Below are 22,002 nucleotides of genomic sequence, written 5' to 3' on the forward strand. Positions count from 1 at the left end.
ATTTATCATTCAAATTGGAAGATTAAGGCTTTATCATATAGAGTGTTTTAGTGGTGTTCAAAACCATAAGCTTTGGAAAATTCATTCAAGATGCTGACTGAAGTTAGCTTACTAAAGTCCCAGTTGGACAGTCTTTATTTTATTCAATTTATGATCAAATTGATAATTTTTAACACCCTGGCCACCGGTGTTGTGCATGAAAACTGAAACATTTCATTTAACATTTTAATGATCTCATTAAATCTTACGCCCCCAGTGAGAGTCTCAGAATTCTTGAGACACTTGACCACTGTGACGCATTCTCCTAAATTCCATTATTTATTTTCTGTCATGTGTGGTTTAAAACATAATTGCAGCATAGTGGGCAAATGTATGAATTTACATTTTTAACTTGCTTTTGGAGGGCAACAATGATGTACTGCAGCAGATACTTGTATCATGATTATCAAAACAGGTGGGGTTCAGTGTCCTAGATGGTATTGAAAAGAGAGAGAGGGGAAAAAAAAAAAAAAAAAACTGTACCTCACCAAGAGTGCATCCGTTTATATTCAGTAATGATTCATCCTCCTAAATGAGTCATTTACCAATTAATTTGATGGATCCATCCCTACTAGGTTAGGTTAGTTAGGTAAGTTAGGGTTCTAATTATGAATTTTATTAAATATTCTGAACACACATTTTATGTATAATATTTTCTTCCCCAGCACTGCTATTTTTATATTATGAAAATGTACCGTTAGGAAATTAAATAGCAGAGGTTTACACTCTTCTTTGGACCTCTCTTCAGTCTTTCGTTTGGATTGATGCATCATCGAGTTGGGATGTAGAGAATTTGTGAATTGGGTCGTGATTTTGCTAATTGGAGGTTCTGCTTTGCCTCAGATTGGTATATTAATGAAATCCTTTAAGAGACGCTTTTCATATTCTGAATACTGCGTAAGCAAATATTAGCTGAAGGACAGTACTGTAATTGCAAAGCCGGGACCCTGGTGATTTATAGTGCTGATTTCCATTAGTGTGAGGATGTGTACTTATTAAGTACAGAATTAATCGTATGGTGTTGAAAATAAATAAATGGTCTCCTTTTCTAGTGAAATTGTTTACATGCCTTTGACCAGTTCATTATTATAATAAAATAAGTCTTGATCATAAAGAATAGTATTTATTTTACCAATTTTATAACTACACTGTTTCCAAGTGTGTGTTAAGGTTTTGCAAGTCTGCAGTCTTGTGAATCCTGAGACAAATGGCCAAGTGCACTTTCTACAGTGTATCAGTCTGCTTTAACCTTGTAAATGTAAGGTTAAGCTGTTAACCATCCAAGTTAAACTACTTTGCATCACAGACTGGAAAATGCTAAACATTTACTACAAAACTGTACAATAAGCCTCAACACAAAGCGCAATCAGTGCTCCTTTTTGTATTGTAGGTGTTTATCTGGTCTAATAATTGTCAGAATGACATAGTGCATTTGTCTGAAGTTCATTGTGGGTCAGAGAGCTCCCAGTAAAGAAGGGGAGGGGTTATGAATGACATCGTCTGAGAAATGAATTCAGTGGGAATGGGCTGAACATGGTGAATCTGATTTAAGACCACACATTCACAAGCGGAAGACTTTTCTGCACATGAGGTTGAGGAGCCACAGTCTCCGATGAGAGTGGATTATTGGGAATTAGTTTCGCTAAAAGCCCTGCTTTCACCCTTGTTCCTGGTCTGCAGCTTTCTCTCTCCGGTATTAAATGTGCTGACTAAACCCAGCCTCAGTGCGCTTGGGAACGCTGGCATGTTTTCCTGCCGCAGGAGATAAAGCACGGGTCAATCTGGGATAAAAAGGGAATGCTACTGTAGCTTGGATTTGAGCAGCCATAATAATTAAAGGACCTTCAGTGATGTAACTTGATTTTTGAGCAAACAGGGTGTTTCAGCACAGATGAGAGCAAGGTACATTTTAACAGATGGCCTGTGTTGGTTTTGTCATAATAAATTAATCATTTTGCATCTGATTTGACTGTAGTGCATTTGTCTATTTTTCAACTCCTTTCTACACTTGCTACTGGTGTGGGGTTTAATCTGTACTGCTTTTAGATTTTTTTTTTTTTTTTGATGCAGCCCTAGACATCGAGCTGCCAATTAATCTTGAGTCAAATGGTATTTTATTTATATACCAAGATATAGTGTGCTATTCTGTGGTATGTAAAGGAAATCTGAACTGAATGTCTGTGTGCTTCTGAAAGTAAAAGTGTCTGTGTGTATACAAACCAGGCTTTGTTACAGGCGATAGTTTCTATATCTCTGCGTCTTTTAATAGTGCCGCTAGAGTATTAAAGTCTTTCTCACTTGCCATTTGACAGGAAAGCTTAGTTAGCTTAGCTAGCCTACATTCTAATGCAGTACAGAACACTGCAGCCTGGCGTACTGTTATAATACCAGAGGGACCTCAAGCTGCGTGAAGGAGGTGGGATGGATCGGTGTCCGTGAAATGCTGTGGCTCATCCTTTTGATAGATTATACCTCCTCCACACTTGAACCTGGTTATCGAGAGGATTTATGTTTTTGTCTGAGCCGCCGGAGTTCCAGTGGCTTCAGATTTTTATGAGAAGCCCGCTTTCACCTCATTGTTCCAATAATTGGGCAAAGTGTAATTCATCCTTCACGATTTGGTGTTTTAAATAATGGTGGCGTGTGGATTAACACATGCATCTGCACATCTAAAAGCCTCCTGCGCTGCCCTGTCTGTTCCTCTTTCTACAATATGCATTTCATGTTTCATACAGTTTGTATACCTCCTGTACCTGCTGTTGACCTTGATTGCAACTATATGTAGACACGGACTCGCTTTTTGACCCGTAGACTAGTTTTCTGCTAATGGCAAGTGCAGGGAAATAATATTGAATGACCACGATGTACTGCACTGCCAGACTAAGTAAAGGTGTTCGTGTTTATACTATTTTTGCTCAAATCTGAAATGTTTTAAATGGGAGTAGCCAAGCCTTGGTGGAATGTGGTTTCAATTCCTTTTTAAGAAAGATCTTTCTGAGGAAGTTGGGATATCAAATGTGTTTTCAGAGTGCATTAGATTCAGAAATTGGAGCCATGCCTTGTTCTTCCTCCCTACACTCACCTAAAGGATTATTAGGAACACCTGTTCAATTTCTCATTAATGCAATTATCTAACCAACCAATCACATGGCAGTTGCTTCAATGCATTTAGGGGTGTGGTCCTGGTCAAGACAATCTCCTGAACTCCAAACTGAATGTCTGAATGGGAAAGAAAGGTGATTTAAGCAATTTTGAGCGTGGCATGGTTGTTGGTGCCAGACGGGCCGGTCTGAGTATTTCACAATCTGCTCAGTTACTGGGATTTTCACGCACAACCATTTCTAGGGTTTACAAAGAATGGTGTGAAAAGGGAAAAACATCCAGTATGCGGCAGTCCTGTGGGCGAAAATGCCTCGTTGATGCTAGAGGTCAGAGGAGAATGGGTCGACTGATTCAAGCTGATAGAAGAGCAACTTTGACTGAAATAACCACTCGTTACAACCGAGGTATGCAGCAAAGCATTTGTGAAACCACAACACGTACAACCTTGAGGCGGATGGGCTACAACAGCAGAAGACCCCACCGGGTACCACTCATCTCCACTACAAATAGGAAAAAGAGGCTACAATTTGCACAAGCTCACCAAAATTGGACAGTTGAAGACTGGAAAAATGTTGCCTGGTCTGATGAGTCTCGATTTCTGTTGAGACATTCAGATGGTAGAGTCAGAATTTGGCGTAAACAGAATGAGAACATGGATCCATCATGCCTCGTTACCACTGTGCAGGCTGGTGGTGGTGGTGTAATGGTGTGGGGGATGTTTTCTTGGCACACTTTAGGCCCCTTAGTGCCAATTGGGCATCGTTTAAATGCCATGGCCTACTTTGGGAGCATTGTTTCTGACCATGTCCATCCCTTTATGACCACCATGTACCCATCCTCTGATGGCTACTTCCAGCAGGATAATGCACCATGTCACAAAGGTTGAATCATTTCAAATTGGTTTCTTGAACATGACAATGAGTTCACTGTACTAAACTGGCCCCCACAGTCACCAGATCTCAACCCAATAGAGCATCTTTGGGATTGGGTGGAACGGGAGCTTCGTGCCCTGGATGTGCATCCCACAAATCTCCATCAACTGCAAGATGCTATCCTATCAATATGGGCCAACATTTCTAAAGAATGCTTTCAGCACCTTGTTGAATCAATGCCACGTAGAATTAAGGCAGTTCTGAAGGCGAAAGGGGGTCAAACACACTAATCATATGGTGTTCCTAATAATCCTTTAGGTGAGTGTATATCCAGTAGGCCTATACTGCTATTCCAGATACTGTACTTCAAATACTCTCGACTTCTTCTGTGCTTCTTGGATTCAATCTTGTCTTGAACTATATGAAGCCTTCAAAACTAGAGGGTCAAATACTGAAATAAAGGAGAATTAATTCTTTACCTCCTAGAACAGAACTCCATTTAAAGTACAATACATCTGGAGTCTGTCCTTGCAGCCGAAAACTGTCGAGCTTTAAAGATCAGTGTGTGAAAAAGCCTTAGAGAGAGAGAGAGAGAGAGAGAGAGGAGGTAGAGAAGGCCTTAAAAGCATCACTGTAGTCCCTCAGGAAAAATAAAGGTACATTTCAAATGGGCTGTAGGCCTATTCCTTTTCATTATCTAATCAAAATTCAGCTGAACACATCCACTACCTCAGCTATGCAGAGACGTCACTTGTCACATCTCTTGTAAAACCGCACAGTCAGTGAGGGTTTGAGCATTTAATTGCACCATGTGTTACATTGTTCAGCACATATCTATGTAAAGTGTAATTACAATATATAAAAATACTTTTAATAATAGAGGTTTTTTATCATTCTTTAAAACTAAGATTTAGGTACTTTTGTTTGCAGAGTTGATGTCCTGTTGAAGTCTTTATTTTACCACCAGTGTAATGCAGAGTTGTTCAAACTACAGTACACTGCTGTCTGCAGCAAGATATGAATATGAACTACTAGAGAGATCTTTAGAACGGCTGGAAGATTTTTAATTTGCAAATAGATTTTTTTACACTTCCGAAGTGAAAATCACAAAATGTACACTGACTTCCATCTGTCAATTTGTTATTTAAACTTACGTGATTAAATGTTTTGTTGTCAAGTACAGGACTTATTAAATGTATCTAAACTTGTATGCCTAAACCTCTTAATTTGGCTTTGTTGAAAGATGTTGGAAAATGTGGGGCTATCTTGTTAGTATGAAATGTGGGTCAAATGTAATGATTTGCATTTATATAATTTGTTTTTATTTGGAATCAATGCGTCATTTAAAAATGCTTCTGCAAAATAGCTTATATTCAGGATTTTGTTTGGGGGAGGGGAAGCAAAACCGTCTCCCCTGTCAGTTTTCTCTGTGCTTCATTCAGCAGTCAGAATGGCCCTTTTTGACTCTACCTTGGGAAAGGCCCATAGCCAATTGAGGGAGGGGGGGAGGAATCTGCTAAAGTGCAATTCTGGGCTTTCTACTCAAACAAAAAGCACGGGATGACTCTGGAAAGACCTGAAAGCTTTGAGGTTATTCACCGTGGCACACAAGGTCTTTCGAGACTTCTCCTAAAGCATTCATTGCTGTTGTCCAGGTGCAGCATTTTTGTGGACGTCCTGCACTCTGAATAAATAATGAAGTCTAAAGGTTTAATATTTAAAGCCTGTGCTTAGCCCCCTGTAGACATGGTGTTTAATGCAGAGTAAGGCTTTCTGGCTGAGATGCACAGCCCACACGCACGTTTTTCTTCTCCCTGTAGAGGCTATTCTGAGATGTATTCTGGGCGCTGTGTTTTATGACACTGCTTACGGTATACATGTGAAGCAAGCACTCTTACACGACAGCTGCAGCAGGCAACCTCATTACCAAGTACAATGTGTGTCCCCTACCCAAGAGACCACATAAAATAACATGCCCACTACTGTTCACTTCCTGTAACCATTACCTTCAATGAAAATACATTTTGTCAGCATTGTATCCGTACCTGTTAAGAGGGGGAGGGGGATTACTTTTTATTGTACATATTTCTAAATGTAATGCAGACGGTCGACATTGTTGCTGTTAATTGGAGCACCGAAAGCCAATATACTATTTAAAGAATAATCATTGTGGCTTGATTTACTCTCGCTGGGCATAATGGGGTTTCGATTACATTGCGACTGCGATCTCGCTCGTTCAGGTCTCTGACTGAGCTGCGTCGTAAAAAGAAGGGCAGAAGATCACTGCACCTTCGCTCCAAAACTGATCTGTTTTTCCCCCCTCTTAAAGGTGGTCTGTCATGGGTTTACATCTGCGCGACCATGACATTTGTTATTGCAGAAGAAACCGCTTCCTTCCGACGTATTTGATTAACGCTGTTCTTTGCTTGGCCCTCCATATTGTAGCTTTAAAAAAAAATAAAAAATTGTATAGTGCAGTATTTATTCGGGAAGAGTTAAGGCAAGAGAGAATCCAATAATATGATGTGTAAGGAAAGCTACAAACAAATTCAGTATTCAGAAATTGAGAGTGATGGAGGTTTTGAATTGTTTTCTAATGAAATGGGATTATCCGCACTGTGGTGTAGAGTACAATGACCCTAGACTTTTCTCTGCTGAATTCTGCACAGCTTTTACAGAAACTTTTTCGGTTTAATGTACACTCTGAAATACTTGCATAAGTCTGCCTTGAGGGGGAAAAAAAAAAAAAATCTCCACGGACATTCATAAACCACATCATCTTCATATTGAAGAGAGCCCTATATTGTTTTCAATGTGATGTGGTCGTGTGACTTCTCACTGGATGCTTTATATTATGCATTTGCATGTGGCTGGAATGTAAGACTGTAAAGATGAATCTGTCCTGATCAGAGGTTACAGCAGCATCACAGTACCTGACGCGGTTGGCAGGTCTGCAAACTATAATTTACGCCTCTAAATTTAGCAACGGGCCGGGATTTTCTGTGGGAAATCTGGTCTTCCAGTTTCTTAGTTTCTATTTTTAGATGCACAATAAAATGCTTTATATGATCATATTGATGGATTGTCTTTTTGGTTTTGTAATAGTTGTATAAAAACATTTCCCCTTGTGACATTACCAAGTGATGAACTAATGATGCAGTCCTTTCCGTTTATTCAAATAACCTCTGAGACATAGTCGTCCTCGAAGAAGATCCACAGAGCACTGTTGTTGTGGAGTACAGTACAGTATACATAATGGATTTGTGGCAGTGTTGCATTATTGATGAGCTATGCATTTGAGGAGTGCTGTAAAAGCTCCCTTGTAGGCTGTGCAAGAGTCTGCATTCTGATGAGTGCTTCTCTTCAGAGCAATCTCCCCCGCAGAGTTCCTAAATAATAATTAAAATATCGAGGATTGGGTCTCTGCCAATGTCACTGCACATCATTTATCTTTTATCATTTTTCCTTGCATTGTCTCGGAAGAGGTGTTGCATGATGCAGCTCAATGCGTCCCATGATGTCTGAGTTTAAAGACATGCGTGATGGAGAACGCAAAGTAATTAAGCTAGTGGCCTTCCCGATGTTGGCAGTTTCGGCAGTTTCTGCATTTATTCAGCTGAGGCGGCTCCTCGGTTTGATGTATTGATCAGTCCCCTTTTCACTTTGGTAGCTCTAACTTGATTTGAATGGTTAAGGCTTTTCTCTCTTTGATGCCACAATCAAGTTTTTAAGGAAGACGGATTTTGAAATGCATGCAGCACACAAATGTTTCCTTTTATTATTATTATTATTATTTTTATTTTTATTTCTTGGCAGATGCCCTTATCCAGGGCGACTTACAACATAAGTGCAAAAATACAGTTCAATAAAGGCATCAATCATTACAAATTCAATTTACATAAAACATAGCAATTCAAAATATAATGCATTTTACAACTTCTAAATTACAATTTACACGGGCAAGTACAGGAAGTGAGGTGCAAGTACAGTAAGTGAGGTCTCCTTGACGCAACTTCTCAACATCCGCTAGCTTAGAAGGTAACCGAAGAGCCCAGTATGTCTAATTCATATTGTTGTGGTACATTTACGTGATTTTTTTTCTTCCTCGTCCTTGCAGGACCGAAAGCTCACCAAGGTGGAGAGGCAGCGATTTAAGGAAGAGGCTGAGATGCTGAAGGGCCTGCAGCACCCCAACATCGTCCGCTTCTACGACTCCTGGGAATCTCCTCTAAAGGGAAAGAAGTGCATCGTGCTGGTGACTGAGCTGATGACATCGGGGACGCTAAAAACGTACGTATGGATGATTCTAGAGTTTTCAGTTTTAATTTGGAAAAGATTGATTCCCTTCGACCAATTTGAGTTGTGATGTTTGTGGGTGTTTTTGTAGGTACTTGAAGAGATTTAAGGTGATGAAGCCCAAGGTTCTGCGTAGCTGGTGCCGCCAGATCTTGAAAGGCCTTCACTTCCTGCACACGAGGACTCCACCGATCATTCACAGAGACTTGAAATGTGACAACATCTTCATAACTGGACCCACTGGATCTGTGAAAATAGGCGATCTTGGCCTCGCTACGCTAAAAAGAGCTTCCTTTGCCAAAAGTGTCATCGGTAACTAATAGGCTGTTGTCTTTTTCAGGGAATGTCTATTGAAGAAACCGTTCTAATGTAAAAATGATTTTCATAAGCGCCGGGACTGATCACGGTTGGTTAGACCATAAGATTGTGCATTTGTTCTTACCAAAGGTCTTGTTTTCTCAATTTTTTTTGTTAATAATTTCAAGTGTAAGATTTTTGGGGAAATAAGTAAAAGAATGTCTAATTATTAAAGTAATTAGAGTCTGGTTAAACTTTGACCTGATTTCGCTGAATCCTTTTCAGGCACTCCTGAGTTTATGGCCCCCGAAATGTATGAAGAGCATTATGATGAATCGGTGGACGTGTACGCTTTCGGGATGTGCATGCTGGAGATGGCGACCTCGGAGTATCCGTATTCGGAGTGCCAGAACGCTGCGCAGATTTACCGCAAAGTCACGAGCGTAAGTAAAACGACTCTGCCTTAGTCTTTGTTTTGGTTTTATTGCAATTGTAAAAAGCTCAGCACTGATTTATAGTTAAATAAAAGACCTGGAAAGGAAAAAGTTACACTATCAGTTATTTCTGCATACACCTGGATTTAGAACCATTTTTTTTTTTTTTTTTTTTTTTTATAGTTTTTGCTTCAATCTGTTTTCGGGAACAGATCTGTAACTGGGAAATGTGAAAAAATATAGACCTGGCCCTCTCAAGCAAATGCAATCCAAACTCCTCCTAATGTACAGCGTAAACCATATTCTTGAAAATATTCTGACCAATCCTGATCGCTTAGTTAATTGAATTATTGCTTTCAGGCTTTGTAGATGTGCATGTGGAAGTGGGTTAGGCTGTTTGCTTATATCGGCCCCTGTATCGGACCTGTCACACGGTCTTTGTTTGTGAGCACTGTGACCTCGCCACTAGGGAGGCTGTGATGTGTACAGAGTGGCAGGGTGTCAGCGCTCTGCCTTTGACATGGCCTGACAGCGCTGTCTTCGGGGGCTGAGTGACCTTTCTGAGCTCTGCTTGTCTGGGCAGTAAGCAGTCTGGTGATCAAGCTTGCATTGCTTTTAGCACAAATGGCATCTCGTCCCTTAGTCAGACTTACTGCTTATAGTGCAGCAAACCTTCAGGCCACGAGAACTAGTTTATAGTCTGTATTGTCATGTGCTAATAATACTCCTAGCAATTAGACCAAGTGTTCAGGAGACAATTCAGGAGTCTTAGCTCTGACAGTTCTGACCACACAGCACACATTCAGATTAGTTTTATTTATCCTTGAAGAGGTTTAGATTGCATTTTTGTTTGGTTATCTAAACCACTTAGGTGTAGTCTTTGAGGGGTTTGTTTCTATAAAGAATGAAGAAAATTGTGCATTTTTAAGATTGTAGGAGATTGTAGTCATAGTGTGTATCTGTTCTAAGCCCATTCAGCTTTTACGAGATTCTCCGAAATCTTTCCACCGTATTTATCAATGGGGGGAAAAAAACAGTCCCCGTCCCCCCCAAGTGAATGTTGATACCCTTTTGAAGAACCTTTTAAACAGAGCTAACCATTCATCTGAAATGAGTAGCACTTTTTTACTGCTCATGCGAAATGAATGTGTTTATAGTTATTACATGCTTGGCACTACCTGGCTGAGGGTTTTTACGTAATGAAACGCACTTTTTTTTTAGGCCGCACAAATGTTTTCCACGATCAGTTCTTGGTTTGGAATTCTGTTTCAAAATGTTTATCAATGTTTGACCCCCTTCATTCAGTGCCTGGTATCCAGTTCTGAGTATTACACCAAGGAAGCAAAACAATACTGGTAGACCCCACTCCCCACCCTGGGAGTCGGTGTCCTCTACACTATCCTAATAATAAACACCGTAGTCTGCTGGGGAAAATAACATGCAAATGCTCCTACCCAAGTTTTATTTTAAACTAATTTGAATTGTACAAAACCACCTGGCATTATGTGATCCATGGATCAGTGAGGACTTGTATAAAATCTTGACTGCTAGGTTTGCAACTTTAATTTCCTCTTTGTGTTCCTGTGAATTAAATTACCCAAACGGTCTGTCTGGGTTCCTTCACGGGAGGCTGAACGAACTTCTGGGGTTGATTTCACATACTCTCAATCAACATGCAACAGGGCCTGAAAGTCATCCTCTGGTTTATTATGGTTGTATGTGCTCCTCTGTGAGGGGGAAGGAGTGATTCATCTGTTTTTAGATGGTGATGATGCCTTTGTTAGTGTGCCATGTGATCTGAACCTCAAGATCTGCATACAAATTGGCTGTGGTTCTCTTGTGGTTGAATTAACACCCTGAATGGTGTTTGAATATGTATGCAAATATGAATATTTATTAATAGAAGAACATAAATCCGTAGTTAAATGGTCGGTCTTCTAAAATGTTGTTAACGATCAATGGAGTCCAATTTGCTTTTAGTGATGCTATTTTTAAAGTAACGGGACGATAAGATCTTTTGACTTCCTTTTAATCCTAAGGAATTGTGATGCCATATCCGAGATTCATTTGATAAATGGTATTTATTTTGTGAATACCCTTAGCAGCTACACTTGTGTATCGTTGACTATGCATGTCTTGCATTCAGTTGGTTTATTTTATTACGACTGAAAAACCTTGTTGGCCAAACAAATGCTGCTGTGTTTCCAGTCTTGATAACCTCTGCTTCCCTCCCCCCTCTAGGGTGTGAAGCCGGCAAGCTACAACAAGGTTACCGATCCAGAAATCAAGGAAATTATTGGAGAATGCATCTGCCAAAAAAAAGAAGAAAGGTCTGTTTCAAACTAAACAATGAACAAGTAGCACTTTGTGTCTATAATCCAGTGTGCAAGCTTTGACTGGGAGCCTGACCGCACTTTAGACCACATTCTGGGCTGTGGAGCCCGTCCTTGAACAGGAATCACACAGCAAAGAATTAAATGCATCGTCTTGGATCATAATAACCACTTTGTCTTCTAATGTGTCCGTATAACGTTGATTTTCTATTGCGTACTAAACCACCTTTGCTCATCAAACGTGTGTACCTTTTATAAACCTAAATGATTGATTAAATGTAGTATACGTAGCTCAGAGTTGTGAATTATTTAGGGTAAAAATGCAGGTGAAAGAATGCATGACTAATTGAAGAATGAGATGCCAGCCTGTATTCCTCTCCAATATACTCAAAATTTGTCACCATCATGCAGTTTTAATGGGGGAACGAGTGTCATCTTTTCAGCGGCAGTAGTTTATAACCGATGACAATGAAAACCAGTTCAGTGAAGAACAGCTAATTACGAAGTGGTACTTTTTGCAGGCTAGTGCGAACCACTTTGACGACATCTATGCAGAGCCATGACTGTGAAATTGATTGGGGGAGATGGCTTTCAAGTTTAGTGGTGGTTTGTTGGCTTGTTTAAAGGAATGTACAGGCTGTTCAGAGCCATTGTTGTACTCTATGTGAATCACATACTAATGATGAGCAACTTGCCAACTGTATTCTGAGCTCAAAATCTTCTAATGCATGTCTAATGCAGTGTTCGAATTGCTTGGCAGGTATTCTATAAAGGACCTCCTTAACCACGCCTTCTTCGCTGAGGACACGGGGGTCCGCGTCGAACTGGCCGAGGAGGATGATGGCAAAAAGTCTTCGATCGCCTTGAAGCTATGGGTCGAGGATGCCAAAAAACTCAAAGGGAAGTACAAAGACAGTGGCGCCATCGAGTTCAGCTTTGACCTGGAGAAGGAAGTCCCCGAGGATGTTGCCCAAGAAATGGTGAGGAGTTTTAAAAAGCTCTGGGCTCGACTTGATTGGAAGGTTTCTACCACTGTTCTCGATTTAACCAATTTTTTTGCAGTGTAAACTTACACCTTTTTGGTGCAGCACAAATGCACAATAATAGTGTGACAAGTAGATTACAAATACTTCAGTCTGCAAGCAATAATGAGGACAACAAAAACATAAGTGCAGTTTATATTGTTGCCTTGCTTGTTTACATGGTAGTTCAGAGTTAATGCGGTCAATACACAGATTTCTGTTAATCTCCTCCAGTTTCATAGACTATTGTAAATCGGTTTCATTCCCTCCCCCTCAGTCTGCAGGATTATTATAATTTTGTCCGGATTGTTTTTAGTTTTCATTTTAAACTGTAATGCAGGATTTCCTCTTGTATGGAAGACCTTTCGACCACTAAAACCGCTTATTGCACAACTGTGCTGTTTTGGTAAATGCAAAGAAAGCGAAGCATGTGGTAACAACTTCCTAATCTCAATATCAAGTATGTGCTGTAATCCAGATTGAGTTTGAGATGCTGTCTTTGAATTCCCTGTTTTTTTTTTTTCCCTCTTGCAGATCAGGTTGTAACACATCCTTTCACCCACACAGCTGTTTTTAAATTTATTTCTCTTCAATAGACAAAATAATATGGTAGACTGCATTTTATTTTATTTATTTTTGTGTGTGGGGGTGGTGTAGAAATGTATATTATGGGATCGGATTCCAACATGTTCTTGTACGAGCTGTTTTTACTCATTAAATGTATTTAAAGGCGGCCTTATTTTGCTTACGAGTTTGTTGATAAAATAGCTGTGCAAATTGCTTTGACTCTTGGGCAAGATGCCATGATGGCATCTGAGATTAGCTCTGTCAGGATACCTCAAACCGATCAAGGAAGATGGATTATTCATGTCAGCTTGAATGCTGCATTGCTCAACTGAGGTAGTTTTTACTTCTTTTCATTGGGGACTACATTCATTTAGCATGTGATGGGTTTGAACCGTGACCTGGGAGGTTAACCAAACTAGGATGTCTACCCTCATGGAACATCTAACACTGTCGGTCAGGAAACCTTAGCACAGGGAAAGAAGGTGGATTTAATAAAACGTAATGGCAGTTATACCGTCTAAGAGGCACTTCTGGGTCTGGAAGCAAAATGTATTGATCAGAGGGTGATCCACTTTTTTTTTTTTCCCAATTTTAGATGCTAAATTCTTATGCACAGCATTCAATTTTTTTTATGGAAGAAAAAGGAAAAAAAATGCATTGAAATTCTTAAGACAAATTCATACATATCAGCGTAGGCAAGCAGGTTGAATTCTCTGCATTTCTCTTTGCTTGGTTCTAGGCCTCCCGTCCTCTTGCCTCTTCTTTCTTGGCAGATGACTGGGGAGACTTGCAACTGTCAAAGAGTATTAATTTAAAAAAAAAAAAAAAAACCTACTATATTAAGAGCACAAAGGTTGGTCTTCTCTCCTGTGTTAATATTGGAGCCCGTAGTGGTGAGCTAAGAACTGGCAGTTGAGGATTCTAATGCTTTGCAAGTGAAAAGAGATGTAAGAAATGGTCATGTTTTCTAGACTAATTGTTCCCATTATCAGGGTCAGGGTGTTCATTTTGTGACCTATAATTTCTGTAGTTAATCTCTTTTGAAAGACCTTTGTGTATGAGTTACTTCCTGTCAGCGGTTTTGTTTTTAATTTTGTGCTTAATACCTTTGACGTGCAAAGGCTGAAGATTTGACTGATTCTTTTGTGATGAGGATGGGGGGACGATGATTGAAATTGGCTGATTTGAGGATGATGTGGTAAATCAGCCCGATTTTTTTTTTTTTTTTTTTTTTTTTTTTTTTTTTTTTTTATATATCATTTAGTGTTCTAGTATTCATAGTTGATGTACAGGTAGTCATATTCCAAAAATATTTATCTTGTTTAAAATGGCTGTATTTGTGAACGTTTCTTGCCTCTGCAGGTGGAGTCGGGGTTCTTTCACGAAAACGATGCAAAGATCGTGGGGAAGTCGATCAGGGACCGAGTCTCGTTGATCAAGTGGAAGAGGGAGCGGACGATCCCAGCGGTGGGGGGCGACGAGCAGAAAGACCGCGAGGGGGCCGAGAGCCAGAGGATCCCACAAGCACAACTGCAGGTGCCGGTCGCGGGGCCACCACGGCCTGGCCTCTGCGAGCCGGAGGAGCCCGAGGCGGACCAGCATGCACGGCTCCTCAACCTGCCTGCCAGCGCCACCTCGGTCACATGTGAGAAACCTTTCAATAATGCATCCTTTATGAGCTCTCGCCTGCCCAAGGCATGAAAATCTCCGCAGTCCCGATTGCTGCAGTGGCGCCTCAGCGTTTTCACTTGGCCCTCTTTGGGTGATTGCGTCAGCACCTTCTCCTGTGGGTGTATTTGTAAGCCTTTAATATAGTATAAGGCAAGGAGGAGCCTAGCACTGAAGCACTGGGCCCACTCCATCCCTCTCCCAAAGAAGGGATCACGTTAGTTATAGATCACTTTAATGTTCTAGTCCACGTCTGCGAAAGTGCTTAGGAATACAGTATTGAAAATTTATACAGCCGTCTGCTATAGATAAGCAGCATAGGTGGCTTCAGACTATAAAAATGCTTTACTGTGAGAGCACCGCATCTGGTTGCTTTGAAATCAGTCGCACAATTAGCTTCTTGCTGTTTTGTTGAGATTTATATATAGAGATTTTATCTTTCTCCCCACTAAGAATTAAAAATTGAATCCTTTTATTCATTATCAACAATTGTATTTTGAACAGATCTGCTATTTTTGATATCAACAATTGTATTTTTGATTATCAAATTCAATTCTTGATATCGGCAATTATGGATTAAATGTCACAACGGCTTGCCATACTCCTCACTTTTGAGCTCGCGGTATCATACCTTCCAGCCCATGAGCTGTGTGTAATGTGATAAAGCCCTGCGTGAACACATCAGCCTGACACCGTATGCGTGCTAATGTGCATCTTAAAAGCTCCGTGGGTCTCTTGTGGCCTGGCTTTCATGTGATCCTCAAAGTAACACACGTGACGATTCATCGTGTGTGTGTACATTGCTCCAGGTACATAATTAAATGACTAGCATAAGATTCAAAGGGGGCTTGGTGGCAGTATTGAATGCTCAAATAGATGGATGCTATTCATTAGATAAGTTCTCATTTCTTTGGTGGGGATTAAGACTTGGTGAAGCTTGTTTAGAGGATATAACAGGATATTATTCCAAATCCTTTTCCGAATTGCGTCTCTTGTGCTTCCAGCTGACGGCACTTTCGACAGTGGCCTGGGCTCCACCGTGTACTCGGACTCCCAAAGCAGCCAGCAGAGTGTCATCTACCAGGCCCTCCTTGACCCCATCCCGGCAGCCGCACAGCAGGTCTGTAGCCCCCCGCTGAGCGACATGGCCCCTGCTCCCCATGTGCACCAGCACCACCAGCAGGCGCAGCTGGGGCCCTACCAGCAGCCTCCAGCGGTGAGTAGAGAAGAGCACTGGCGTCGCACTCGAGTCTGTCGCAACTCGTCACACGGCATTTCCCCGGAACCCGGCCGAAACCAAGACCATAAATACTGAGTCTCTGATGACCTTAAAATGTACCTTCAAAGGGAACAAAAGTGCAGAAACTGCGTAGTGTAGTGTTTATCCATCCTATCCAAAATATACCTCTAAAGTATCTGTGGTAGATTTTGGAATTAATGTAAAGGCCGTCCCATGCTTTGGCATCTGTTAATACTGGAAGTCTTCTTAATGCTGCTGTGAAACGTTTTCTTTACGTTACAGGTACCTATACTTGCCGTACCCACAACTAAATCATGTTGAATTTGTTTCTCTTGTCTAACGCTGTTGAAACAGCACAATTCTAGCGGCCCCAGCATAATCGCGGAGCCTCTTTTATCTGACGCCGCTTCCTCTTATTGTTCTGATGACGGGGCTTCCTATTCGTGTTGCTCGAACAAGCGCGGAGTTACCCTGAGACGTGGAAGCACCTCTTTGATCGAAGCCCTAAAGAGCAGCCACTTCCATCCCGTTCTGAAACCATCCATGCTGAAGTTGGCGCCCTGCTGTTGTGAAATGGGACGTCGGGGGTCTGCCCAGTCCACGGCCCCTCGGGATCCTGGCTGCGAATATTCTGAACTCTGGAGCGGAGGTTTGTTGCTGCACCTTGCCCCGAAGCACTGGGATATCCGCCGGCACAGCGATTCCTCCATCACATCCTCACTGCCGGCCACTGCCGAGCTCGCTGCTCCCTGCTCTGCCCTGGCCTGGGACAGCGCTTCCCGAAACGGAGCTCCCAGGGAAACGGCAGAGGAGCCACGGCATTCAGACCTCGGTCACTTCCAGTATCCCGCCCAGTTATTGATGCCGAAGTCACAATCTTGTCAGGCCTGCCTGGCACACCTGCTGAGATCGAGGACAGATCTCGTGCGTCTTTCGCTCCCTCCTGTCTGCGACAGGTCCTCTCCGAGCTCGAGCCCTCGGCCCTCGGCGTCCGCCGGCATCCGGAGAGGCCCAGACTCCTCAGACCTCTCTTTGTTGCACAAGTCTTTACATCACATAATTAGCCGAAAGACCAGCTCGGCTCTCCTGAAAGCGTACAAGCTGCCTGAAAGGGGATCCTATCGGCCTGCCCGTAGCCATGGGCAGGCAGTTGTGCATGCGGCTCCCGAGCAGCAGGATAAAGGCGACGGTGGGAAAAGCGGTCCGAGTGAAAAGGCCAAACCAAGGCCTCCAGCTGCACAGAACAGCAGGGGCTCCCAGGCCATTGAAAACGCATTCTGTACTCTGGTAGGTCGGATAAAGACGCTTGGTCTGCGCTTAGCCCTCACCTGTTGTCCCAGCGGATTAAGTGCCTTTTAGAGTGCTTATATACGGGGTGCACCAGCTAATTGCATGGAGCTGAACTCCTTTCTCTGTTCCCTGCTTCGCCTAGTTACTAAAGGGTGACTCGGTTCCTTTTATTTTTATTTCAAGATGTTTCAATCCACCAGATCGCAGTCTGTCTGTACAGTAATTAAAAATATTGGTATCTATGCATTCTCTGCCAATTTTTCCCCTTTTTATTTATTTCCAACTACAGTTTTTTAATCTAGCAAAGCCAAAGCACCTACTGTTAACTTTTCTCCCACTCCTTCCGAATGCCTCCTTTTCTCTGCTTGACTGAATGGATCTGCCTTCAGGCACCTTTCTCCTGAACGAGGCACGCAATTCTTGGGATTTCGTGAAATGTTGATTTCTGGAGATGGGTGACTAATTGGAGAGGCTCTTTCCCTTTCCCCTAAACAAACTCTCCTTTACACAGATCCTATTGATCCTGATTAAAAAAATCCATTCTACCTTCCAGACTCTCCCACCAGCACCTAGCTGCCCCCGGAGACCCCCTGCACTGTTGCTGTGCGAGCCGTTCATTCCCAATTGTTTGTGTGCAACTGAAAGTAACGTGTGGGCTTTATTTCCTCAGCCAGGTCCGACAACATTGGTTTTTCTATAGGACAGGTTTTCCTATGCCTGAAGTGCTGCTATTGTCTTTCAGCCGAGCTTCGCCATGGCTCCGACCGCAGCTGCTGTCCTCCCTCCGTCGTCCCAGCCGTCCTACCAGCAGCCAGTGCAGACATTCCCGGTGGCACAGCCAGCTGTAGCGCCCGCCGTGCATCCCAGCCATGCGGCGGCCATTCCTCCCACCCAGCAGGTGAGCTGGCAGCGCACGACCTGCTCTGCAACACAGATGGCCAAACTGTAGAGTTTAAAATACGCGACTTATTCCCATTTGACTAATGCAAGACCCCTGCTGCCCCGGTTGAATAGACTGTGGTGGAAGTGTGCCTTATCAAGTATGTGTCCACATACTGAACGGTCTCTGGGGATATGTTGGGTCATGTTAGTCTTGAATTCTAGTACTTGCCAAGTGTGTAAGTGGATGGGAGGTTTGTGAAAGGCTGTTTATTTTAAAAAATTTTATTCATTATTTTGAAGTGTTTATTTTCCCTTTTTGGTTTTCTTACCCTCTGTTTTTATTCCTCATAGTTCCAAAGCTATTTCTACACTGCAACATTCCAGTCTCAGGTAGATTTTTGTTCCTCTGCATTAATGTAACCTCTTCCTTCCTGTCTACTGTTTTGCGTATCATTTTGGTTGATCAAGATCGTTAAATGGCAGGTAAAGCGCTGTCTGGCATGAACTGGATGGAGGGAAATCTATGTACAGTCCAAGAGGCATCTAAAAAATTAAACACGGGCAGTAAATCTATCACTTGACCCTTTACTTTGCCCTGACAGATGTACATCAGGGGAAAGGCGCTCAGGATGTTCAAAGCTGAAAGAGTGGGTGTTGGGGAGAAAAGTTACATCAGGCTTTGGAACCGCTAAGTCCAGCACTGAATATTTCCAGCCGTTGTATACCCTCCCCCACCTCCCACTCTGGTTCATTTTTATTTTCCCCAGAAAAATATTAACTGCAATAATCCTAGCACACCTAAATAGACATGGTTAAACATCCAGTGACAGGATATGAGAGAATAACATTCAATAGGAGGAAAAAGACGTCTGTAACGAGCCTTGAAACGAGCCCTGTGTGCTTCCTGTCCACAGCACCTGGCCGCAGTGCAGGGCCTCCCCCCGATGGGCCCCGAGGCTCCCGGGCCCCCGTCACTGCAGCATGGCCACCAGTTCCAGGCGCAGCAGTGTCCGGCGACCCACTCGCCTCCCCCACTCAAGCCGCAGCAGGTCTCCACGGCCCCGCTGGCACACTTCGCTCACATCCCGCCAACGCAGGTAACCCCCCCCTGCCTGTTCTAACAATATTCAGGGCCTCCTCCCCCAGCAGAGAACTGAGTTTTTCTTTATGTATAAAGAGTCTGTTTTGTCTGAAGTCATGCTCTTTAGTCGGGGAAGCTTTGATTTCAGGTTTTGGATGTTGAAAGATTCGGTTGATGCACCTTTTTAATGCTGATGGAATGAGGTGTGCCAAGGGGAACCTATAAAGTCTCTGAGCATTTGCCAAAGTCAAGGTTTCTCGGATTCATTCGGTTTTAAATACTGAAATTACCTGCTTTTTGGTGGCCTCCAATTTAATTAATATGCAAAGTATATCTTGCGCCATCTGCTTGTGTTCAATCCAGATGTGCCATTTACTTTTTTTTTTATTTAAAAAACAAACACAATTTTTGGCAAAGAAGGAGCAGTGTATTCGGGGAAATTTAAAGACCAGAATTGATGTCTACGTAGGTGGTGTTCAGCGGCCATTTGGTTTGCTTTGCTGCTCTGCACAGGCCTGCCTCCTTATCCTGTCTTTACTCATTTTACTCACTTTACTCTTTTCTGTTTGCCTCTTCCAGTTCCCTCCACAGTTTCCTGTTGCAGCTCCTCTCGCTGGATGCGACTCTTTCCCTTCTCTTCCTCCTCACTCCGGCTTCCCCAACACCAGTGCCGCCCCTGTGCCTTCCTCCTATTTCTCCCCTGGACAAACGATCGCTGCCCCTCCGGTCCAGCCCACTGCCTCTCTCTCTGCGTCTCAGATAGCGCCCCCCTTGCAGGCCGGGACCCAAGCGCAGGCCTTTGTCTCTGTGGCTCTGCAGTGCCAGGCAGTGCCAGCTTCTACGCTGCTTGCCATGGCTGTCTCCGGCGTTTCGGTCTTGCCGCCTCAGCAGCCGGTAGCCCAAATTGCTCCGCAGCAGGTCTATCCGCCCGTGTTGCAACAGATCATGAATACAGACGTCCCTCCGATGCAGAGTCCTCATATAGCACAACAGCAGCTCCCAGTGAGACAGCAGGCACTGCAGCCCAACTCCTATCCTCTCTCTGAGCCTGCTTTGCCTCGTTCTGACTCGACTGGGCAGGTAAATGTATGGTGTGTATAATATAATGAGCCACATTATGTAGCAGTGTAAAATGCCTCTAGCTTTTTTGATCCTACGGTCTGTAATCGGGATGAGGGAATGATTTGAATAGATTTCACCATCTCGATTTAACCGAGTTTTCAATCGCTACTGCAACTAACGGGAGCAGGCTTGTTCTCCTCGGTGTGTCATATGAGGGAACCAATCCAGCCGTGACCACGCTTGTCAGTCATCGTTTCCCGTCAGTGAACGGTGTTGTTCAACTCATGCTTGTAGGCCGTGGTGATGCGAGATTTTAAAAGATGATAAATTACAAATTTGTCATTTTTGATTTCTCTCTAAAGTTTGATCTCAAGAAGGTGAGTGTGTATTGATAGTTTTGATTCGGTTTCAGAACAATATCGGACATCTACCGTCAAACTACACTTTAGAAATGGGCCTGCAGAGTGAGCTCATCCTGTCTCCGCCATTGACGGCCCTCCCGGACCCGGGTGCCCCAGCAGCTGGTTTGGAGACATCACTGCAACCCACGGCATCTGCCAGAGTCCCGGCTCTAGCCCAGCCCACAGCGGACATCTGTTACGAGGTATATGCCGACCAGAGTCCGTCTGAGTTAATGGCGTATTTCTGTGTACATCGTGTGCATTATCCAATTTAGTCTTCCACTTTCTTTTTTGTGCCATTACTTGTATTTGGTTCACAAACTGCTCGAAGGGGTTTAATTTAAATGACGATCATAATTGTAACTGAATACCTGTAAAATCTTGTAGCCCTATCTGTATCATGCCGTCATTATTTCTCTTCTAGACTCCTCCGGATGTTATAGTTTTAAAGGCCGACCTGACCTCAACTTGTGTGCCTACATTTTACAATAAATTGTTTGTTTTGCTCTGCCTGCAGGAACCTGTACCAGAAAAACCGGTACCAGGACAAAGCTGCTGCTATGATAGGTACATGTGTTGCAGTAATCTCAGATTCTTTTGCAATGATAAACCAGCTTTACTTTAAAAAAAAAAAAAAAAAAAAAAATTAAAGAACTGTGACCATTATTTTATTTCTTGGCATATGAAGTGCAGACTATATATTAATACTTGCAGCTTGAACTTAAATCACATTCACATCTCTGGTAAAAGTCTGACGCACATCAATGTTGTCATTTGTTTAGCCTAGAAGTAGAAGCCAAATGTATAGGCTGGTTAGTATTACTATATCTTGCGGTCGAAAGCAATTGAGGCATTTCCTCTCCTTCCTTTCCGATCAGTGTGAATTCAGACGCCACCTCGGGCAAGGAGATGAGCGATGGGTACGAGGGCATCCACAGCAGTGGGAAACAGGAGGGCAGGCCGCGGAAACATCACCGGAGATCGACCAGGACTCGCTCTCGGCAAGAGAAGACCAGCAAGCCCAAACTAACCATTCTCAATGTGAGCGACGCACACGCGCACCTCTGTGGAATGCGAGTTGTTTAATTGTTTATGCTAGTCATTTTTTGTACAGTAGTCCAGAGATCATGAGCCGATGTGTATAAAAGGAAATGACACGTTCCAGATGAGACCTAGTGGTGCTAAGACTAATGAATATAAACTCTCCTCTTTGTTTTGAGCTGGGAGTGTACATGAAACGCATTGTGGGTGTCATTAGATAGCATCTCATTAAACGGCAGAATGAAAAGTGGTCTCATGTTGATGACTTGATCCAAAAGGTGAAATGCAATAGAATTGAAAACCCGTAGTTTTTAAAAGCTTGATGGCATTTATTGACATTCTTTTGGAGTCTTGTAGAACTTATTTTGACTGATC

At 42.7% G+C, this 22,002-nt stretch overlaps 1 protein-coding gene across 3 annotated transcripts in view; it reads left to right on the top strand.

Moving 5' to 3' along the window:
- LOC136732483 (serine/threonine-protein kinase WNK2) overlaps window positions 1–22,002 on the top strand; it is a 45,719-nt gene that overhangs the window by 6,932 nt on the left and 16,785 nt on the right. Inside the window, exons 2-16 of one of the 3 annotated variants that reach the window (XM_066697764.1) lie at window positions 8,131–8,303; window positions 8,401–8,621; window positions 8,892–9,049; window positions 11,282–11,370; window positions 12,134–12,353; window positions 14,325–14,607; window positions 15,635–15,846; window positions 16,225–17,157; window positions 17,903–18,058; window positions 18,394–18,432; window positions 18,957–19,139; window positions 19,703–20,203; window positions 20,598–20,789; window positions 21,104–21,153; window positions 21,465–21,627. In XM_066697764.1, coding sequence (XP_066553861.1) covers window positions 8,131–8,303; window positions 8,401–8,621; window positions 8,892–9,049; window positions 11,282–11,370; window positions 12,134–12,353; window positions 14,325–14,607; window positions 15,635–15,846; window positions 16,225–17,157; window positions 17,903–18,058; window positions 18,394–18,432; window positions 18,957–19,139; window positions 19,703–20,203; window positions 20,598–20,789; window positions 21,104–21,153; window positions 21,465–21,627 — 3,573 coding nt within the window. The remainder of the gene's footprint in view (window positions 1–8,130; window positions 8,304–8,400; window positions 8,622–8,891; window positions 9,050–11,281; window positions 11,371–12,133; window positions 12,354–14,324; window positions 14,608–15,634; window positions 15,847–16,224; window positions 17,158–17,902; window positions 18,059–18,393; window positions 18,433–18,956; window positions 19,140–19,702; window positions 20,204–20,597; window positions 20,790–21,103; window positions 21,154–21,464; window positions 21,628–22,002) is intronic. The other 2 variants (XM_066697765.1, XM_066697766.1) reach the window with 2 other exon arrangements.

This window comes from Amia ocellicauda, chromosome 3 (genome assembly GCF_036373705.1).
Source record: "Amia ocellicauda isolate fAmiCal2 chromosome 3, fAmiCal2.hap1, whole genome shotgun sequence".
Lineage (NCBI taxonomy): Eukaryota > Metazoa > Chordata > Actinopteri > Amiiformes > Amiidae > Amia > Amia ocellicauda.